Source organism: Acomys minous, assembly GCF_964271855.1.
Source record: "Acomys minous genome assembly, chromosome: 5".
Taxonomy (NCBI): Eukaryota; Metazoa; Chordata; class Mammalia; order Rodentia; family Muridae; genus Acomys; species Acomys minous.
The window spans coordinates 81,376,960-81,384,669 of NC_140494.1; the positions used below are offsets into that span (position 1 = coordinate 81,376,960).

Genomic DNA, 7,710 nt, shown 5'->3' on the forward strand with positions numbered 1-7,710 from the left:
ATCTGGTTATTTGTATTTTGCTGAAATTCTTCAAATGCCCCTTTATATGACTCTTTTAAGTCTTCAGCCCTCTTGTTTGCTTCCTCCTGCATTTGTTTACAGATTTTATTTGTTTCTTCCATTATCATCTTACTTACCAAGGACTTGAGGTCGTTTTCATGTATATCAATTGTTGTTGGGTTCTCCAGTTTGTTTTCATTAGGATGACTGGGATCTGGAGATGCCATCCTGTTTTGGTTTTTGTTAGCATTCTTTCGTTGTCCCCTTGTCATATTGGTGACTCTAGCTTTGGGAGGTGGTTTGTAGTGACCTTCCCAGTTTTGGAGTGTATAGTTGATGTCTGATTATAGGTAGGGTGCCCTGACCTGTGGGGATCAGGGAGTATTTCCCTGGACCAGGCTGGTGATTCAGATTCTACTCCTGGAAATTTTTCTCAAGACCTTAGGCTCCAGGCTGAGTCATGCAAAGTAGGTTTCTGTTTGGGCCTTTGGACCTTACTGCTGTGTCTCAAGTCAGCAGTTTTGGGATCTAGAGTAAGGTCAGCACACAAGCTCTCTGGTTGTATAGGTTTATCCCACCTGTCTGTCTTTCTGTTGTTTTGTGATGCTTTTCTTATATGCAAGGAAATGATCATGTTTTGGTTTTTCCTTTTCCCAGAATTGTTTGTATGCTGGATTACCTAGATGGAACTCTGCCTATTTTACCCATGCATCATGACTGGTTTACATGCTGATAGGTCAAAGTGCATGATAATTTTTCTGTTTTCTTTGGTTGGGCTTGTGAGTATTTTACTGAGTATTTTTCCATCCACGTTCACAAGGATGGAAATTTGTCTGATATTCTCTTTCCTCTTTGGGTATTTGTTTGGTTTAGGTTTTTTTGTTTTATTTTGATATACCTATTTGTTGTTATTGTATCTTTATTTTTGAAGGTTTCAGACTAGGTTTCTCTTCTTCAGTTGAGTGTTGTCGACTTCTCTTTAGACCTGAAAGTGTTCAAACTCAAAGAAATGTGTCTTCCTCTGTCTCCCCAAGTGCTGGGATTACTGTTATATGCCCCAACACCAGGCTGCCTTTTGATTTGTCAAGACAAGGTCTGTGGTGGTAAACTTGGTTGCTGTGGGTCCATGCCTCTGCTTCAGAGTGCTAAGTTCAAAGGCATATACAAGTACCACCCAGAATTTCTCATATGTTTAAAATATAATTGTACAGTGATGATGATATACCCAAATGGTTCCTTTTCCAGCTCTTTTTTATAAACAAAAATATGAGCATTAAATTTATTTAATTAGTTAATTTAGTTTTTTGGTCCAGGGTTTCTTTGTGTAGCTTTGAGGGCCCTGGACACCATTTAGCAAACAAGGCTGGCTGGAAATCATAGAGATCCTCTACCCTCTGCTCCCCAAGCACTGGGTTTATAGGTGTGCACCACCACTACCCAGCTTGAGCACTATTATTTTAAAATACAGTGTTTTTTACTTTTGACAGAAATATTCTTAAATACCCTTCATGTGAAAATTACCTTAAGGTCCACTCTTATCCACAATAGGACTCTATCATAGATGCAAAACAAAACCCAAAGAGCAAAGGAAATGCCTTCTTTTACAGCATTTAGATGAGAAGGCTCTATATATTTATTTAGCAGTTAAATTATTGGTGATACTAGGTGGGTTACAAAGCCTTAACTCGAGCTAGATAGGCCTGTCCAACCTGAATCTAATTGTTTGTCCCTCCCTCCCATGGGATTACTATTTGATAGGTGTGTGGATTTATAAGGCTGGTATTGAATATCATTAAACTGGAGGTCTGGTTGCCAGGGGCCGGGAAGCAAGAGAAGCTGCAGCATGTTTTAAATGAAAATCCCAAAGATTCTATTTTAACAATAAAGACAAAGGAGCCAGATTCTTGGGTGAAAACATCCTAATTGAGAGGGGCAGAGAAAGTATCAGGTGATCCCTATTCAGTGCTCTTTCCTATGGAAAAGGCCCTACAGGCTCACAAGGTCAGCAGACAGCCCAGGAGGACAAGACCAGAAAGACCCAAGCCCAGAGGCTTGCTAGATCAAACTGCAATAAGTCAAAGGCCAAAGAGGTAAAGACCTCAAAATCTAAGAGCTAAAGCTCCTTTTCCTTCTACACCATGTCACAAATAACTGTTCACCTCAAAATCCATCCTCTTCTTCATCCCTGTCAGCTGATTTCTTGCTCTGCCTCTTGACCTAGGGCTAACTTTATTAAATCAAATGTGTTGAAAACTCTCAGATTTAAGCTGTGTGCTAGGGCTCAAGTGTCCCCAAACAAAACTGGCTTTTACAGTTCACTGTCTCAAGGATCACATTGAAATCAAATATCCTGCAAAGGCATCAGGAATACAACAACCTGGTAATGCTATGTCTACCATTTTACTTGTACTATTGCAATATTAGGTTGCATGGAAGAAAAAAAGGGGGCACTTTAAACAAAATTGTTCAATTTCAAGTCATAATTTCATTTATTTTTAAGAGTATATAATTTAAGTGAGCATGAGAAGAGAAGGAGAGGGAGGAACAGTACCTCAAGGGAGAAAGAGACAGAGACAGTGAAAGAGAGAAAGAGGTAGGAGAGTAAGAGATCAAGAGGCAAGAATCTCACACCCAAATGTAATTATGGCTTTTCTCTGTTGGTCTTCAGGAATAATGTAGCTGAGTGGTTCTCTTGGGTTTCATACTAAGCTTTTAACTGGCTAACATGTGTGGTCATGAAAGGAGACCAACATGCTGCAGCTGTCTACAGCATTGCCTTGCACTTGTCTTGTTTGTTTTTCTGGAACTCAATAAATGTTTCCATTTTAACTACCAGTCCAAGATTTCTTTTATGTGATGGTAATTTGAAGCCATACAGGTGTTATAAATATTGTCATATTCATCACACCACTACACTTCTATACTAGCTGTGCCCTGAGATGGATGAGGCAGGTAGATCTCTAACCTGAGGCCATCCTGGTATACAGAGTGAGTTTTAGAACAGGCAGGGCTATAGATAAACTTTATCTCCAAGAACAAAATATATATATAATTCTAAGATGGATTGAATGAAAAATAACCACAAGGCTCATAAGTGGTTATTATATAAGCATGTTTACAAGGACAGACATGAGTTTTCAATTTATAAAATAGCAATTTTTGTTTTAATTCATAAACATTTACTTTTGATTTGTTTGTTTTTTGAGAAAGGGTCTCACTATGTAGCTCTGGCTGGCCAATTAGGGATCTGACTTTCTCTCCACAATGCTGAGATTAAAGGAGTGTACCTCCACACCCAGCCCTGATGAACAGATTTTATCCTCTACATTTTTATCTTCTATAGAAACTAGTCGGTTTAGCATGGTTGTACAAGCTTGTGAGTTCTAATTCAACCTGATCTCCATAGCCAGACCAGTCTTAAATTTAAAAAAAAAAACTATATTGGAACAGTTTTTCTACTTTTATAGATATTTGGAGATGTTGAACTATTGATAAAAATGGATGCACTTAAAATGCTGAAATAAAAAATTTACTGGGATAATGGCTCTTCTGATTAGAGCAGTAGTGTCTTTATATTAGATACACAGACCAGAACATTCAATTGTTCTTTGTAACCTATTTTTTGGTTGTTGTTTGGTTCCTGTTTTTGCTTTTGGAGACAGAGGTTTTTTTGTGTAATGGTTTTGACATTTCTCAAACAAGCCTAGTAGACCAGTCTGGCCTAAACTCAAAGAGATCCACCAGCCATAGTGTTCCCTGAGCTGGGATTAATGGAATGCTTATTTTAAATTTAAAGTATATAATTCACCCTCAAAGAAATTAAATACATAGTTATTTTTAAATTATTACTTGCTAAATATAGATTTGTGAGTTTCTCCGTGAAATTTGGAATCATAAGTTAGTCATGATCTCTAAAGAACCAGACCTGGGAAGATGACTGTAAAACAAAAGGGACACTTATTAGATTGGATGACATGATGTAGTTTAATTAGTCCAACAATGGCTGTCTCAGCACCAGGACGACCAGAATCCAACAACTCTTCATTCCTCAAGGATGGATGACTCTACAGTACTAATATTGGCCTGCAGTCTTGGAGGATTTCTGGATAGCTAATTGCCTCCAGTGTGGGAGAGAATTCTATGAAGTTGAATTTCACATTGATCATGGCATTAAGATAGACAAAATGGCTGGCATGAGTGAGGACATGCAGAAAAACCTGAAACTTCCTAAATTTCATGTGGACTGCAACCAAAAGAGGGAACCAGATTCATAGTGATTCTTCCTACATCACTTCACCCAATTAAGGAAATTTCTTTCTCTGCCAGGTGTGGTGGTACATGCCTTAGATCTCCGTACATGAGAAGCAGAGGCAGATCTCTGAATGCTGTGTTTGGTCTACATAGCTAGTTTGAGGATAGTCAGAGTTACATAAGAGAGACTCTGTCTCAGAGTGATTTAGCAACAGAAACAGACACAAACACACACACACACACACACACACACACACACACACACACACACAGAGAGAGAAAGAGAGAGAGAGAGAGAGAGAGAGAGAGAGAGAGAGAGAGAGAGAGAGAGAGAGAGAGAGAGAGAGAGTGAATTCCTTACTTGGCTATCCATCCAAAATATTCTATTTTTATTTAACCAAGACTCTCCATCACATTAAGTTTCTTTCAAGTTATTATCATCTCATCAATTGAACGGTCTATGATAAGCCTTGTCTCATTGATCTAACAACAGCCAAATAGACAGAAGGCTCAAACAAAACAGGAGATATGCCCAGTGCTTAAAGAAGATTGTACAGGTGAATTTAATTATGCTAATATTAAACATTCAACCTGAGGGTAGGGTCTTCAGATCGCTATATAAAAGCTTGGGAACTGTAAAACTCAGTCAGTTCAGAGGCCCTAGGAGGTGGTTACACAGTGAAGCCCTTCTTCAAGGTACAGCTGTTGTCCAGAGAGATCAGAAGGCACAGCATCTCTGAAGCGAAGGACAGACCTTCCTGCAAGCTTTGAAAGACCAGGGATCTGGAGGTGAGTGGAAATCCTCAGTGCATGGATTTACACTTTCTCTGAGTCAAGGAATTCTCATATAGAAGTCCTTCTGATAGTTAATATAGAGCCTGCTCTTATTTTCAGTTCTCCTCAACTCAGATGTCTATCCTGCTTTCTTTAAATTCATATTTTATTAAATTATTCATATTACATCTCAATTGTTATTCTATCCCTTGTATCCTCCCATTCCTCCCTCCCTCCCATTTTTCCCTTACCTCCTTCCTCTATGACTGTGACTGAGGCAGATCTCCTCCCCTAGTATATGCTCAAAAGGTATCAAGTCTCTTCTTGGTAGCCTCCTATCCTTCTTCTGAGTGCCAACAGGTCACCCCATACAGGGGATATGGTCACATATGGGGCACCAGAGTTTGTCTGAAATCTGTCCCCACCCTCCACTCAACTGTGGAGAATGTCCTGTCCTTTGGCTAGATCTGGGTAAGGGTTCAAAGTTTACTTCAGGAATTGTCCTTGTCTGGTGCCACAGATTGAGCAGGATGCCTTTGCCCAGATCCACCCATCATAATGTTCTTCCTTTAGGTTTATAGGACCCTGTGGATCTTTCTATTTCCACATTCTCCCTTGCTTCTCTCAATTAGAGTCCCAATGGGAAGTCTTCCTCTCTGTCCCTTTTTCCTGCTAAGTGAAAACTTTCATGAGACATTACCCTTGGTCTGCTGGTTTCCTTTTCTGCCTCTTGACAGAGGGTTAACTGCCTTCAATCCTGTGTACTAAAGCTCTCTTTGCAAGTTGTGTGCTAGGGCATGCTGAACCACAACGTAATCACTAGTCAATAATACCCAGAAAATTCTTGGATTCAAGGTGTGTATGAGGGCCTAAACAAAACATAGATTATTACAGAAACAAGTGGGCCTTCTAGTGAGAAATCAAGTTTCCATCCCAGTGACTGGCAGGCTTCGTGAACCACTAATCCTTCCAAGCCAAGACAATGATTTGCTCTGGTAGTTTTCACAGCTCCCCATCCTCACTTACCCAAGGGCTTGTCTCATGTGGTCTCTGAGAAAGTCGACTCTCCTCATGGAGAGATGCCGGAGAAGGTTGAATCTGGAGAACTGAGAAAGGAACTTGTGCATACACTTCTCTTCTCCATCTCTTGTCCTGGAGCCAAGCCTGAAGACGTTCTTGGAGATGGGCACCAGGGAGAGTCTGCAAAGGTTTCTCATCTGGCCTAGGCAGGGAGCAAATTGGGCCAGCAAGGACACATTCCACTCTGTGTTCAGTTCCAGTTCCTCCAGGTGCTCCGGAGGAAACAAAGTCAAGATCTGCCTGACTCCATGCACAGGCTGAGCCCAGATCTGCATCTTCCTGCAGCACAAGTGGAGGGAGCCCTGTCTCTGCTGGGCCCACTGCAAGAAGCATGCCTGTTTTTTATCTGGCAGTGGCCTGAGGCAAAGGTCAGCTACCACCTTCAGTCTCTGCCTCAGGGCATATCTGGGAAGGACCTTCTCCACTTGCATCTCATCCAGGCCCTCAGCTGAGCCATGCTCTGCTCCAGCCCAGAGACTCCAGAATGGATGCTGTTCAGTGCTCAGATCCAGTACCTGAAGTTTTCCCATCCTGTGGGTACAACAAGTGAATTGTGAGATATGTGACCAGACCTAACCACACTGAGTGAGTCAGCTTTTCCTACCCAGGTCTCCACTCAGCCCTTCCCCTGGGCCAGGGTGTGCCTCTTTTCAGCAACCAGTGTCCAGCAGGCACCCAGGCATGCTCCACAGCTTTCCTTGAGCTGAATGTGGAGACCTGCCTTCTTCTTTCCCCTAACTGAGTCTCTCTGTCCCCTTGGTCCCATTCCTAGTGGCTGTGGGAACACCAGAGGGGGCACATTCCACTCTGTGGTTCCATCTTCTCTAAGCTCCCATCCCTAGTCAACTGTCCTTTGTGCAAGCAGAGAATCGCTTGCGCTAAGGCTGCTGCATCCCGGCCTGATAATCACAGAAGCTTCTGACACACTCAGGAAGAAGCCCTGCTCCCTGACCCCACCATCTCACACACCATCACCCATCTCCTCCGTTTTCAAGTATCTCACTTCTTGCTTACCTGTGGTGATGCTTCTTTTTCAGCTGCATGTCTACTCCTGCTAGCACAGACTGCAAGGTTTCCAAGTCAGGGGATTTCATCAACGCTCCCACAGGGAGACAGGGGAAAGGCCAGGTTGCCACTGTCGCCTTCACAACCACAGTTTGTCTGCCAGTGAAGGCCTCCATGAACAGAGCTGGGAGGAGCTCCCTAGGCAATTGCTCCAGACCAGAAATGGCCAAGGCCTCATCTCTCAGCAGAGCCTGCCTTGCCAGCTTCAGGAGTGTGGCTGGGGTGTCAACACTTATCCTGCAAGGTCTTCAGTCACAAGGATCCTGGGGGAAGCATTCAGGGAAGAATCTGTTGTCAAGAAAAAGCTCAGCAAACTTACTCCCCAGCCCAGGAACCACTCCAGGTCACAGTTCTTTCTCATCACCTTAAACCTTTGCCCTCCATGCTGTTCTCCAAGCCCAACTCTCTCCCTCACAGTGTGTGGAGCCTCTAACAAGTACACCCCAGGGCGAGGACACAGTCACAGCCTTTCCATCCAAACCTACGCAATCCCTTTCCCACTGGAAAGGCTTACCCTGCAGTCTCAAATCTCAATACCAT

At 42.5% G+C, this 7,710-nt stretch overlaps 1 protein-coding gene across 1 annotated transcript; it reads right to left on the bottom strand.

The window, feature by feature from the left end:
* Positions 1-6,047: 6,047 nt before the first annotated feature.
* Positions 6,048-7,710, bottom strand: LOC311597493 (PRAME family member 8-like; the record flags this gene model as incomplete). Its single annotated transcript, XM_084781713.1, has 3 exons — positions 6,048-6,636; positions 7,120-7,416; positions 7,685-7,710. 3 exons carry the CDS (start codon positions 7,708-7,710, stop codon positions 6,048-6,050), a joined length of 912 nt encoding a protein of 303 aa, XP_084637839.1.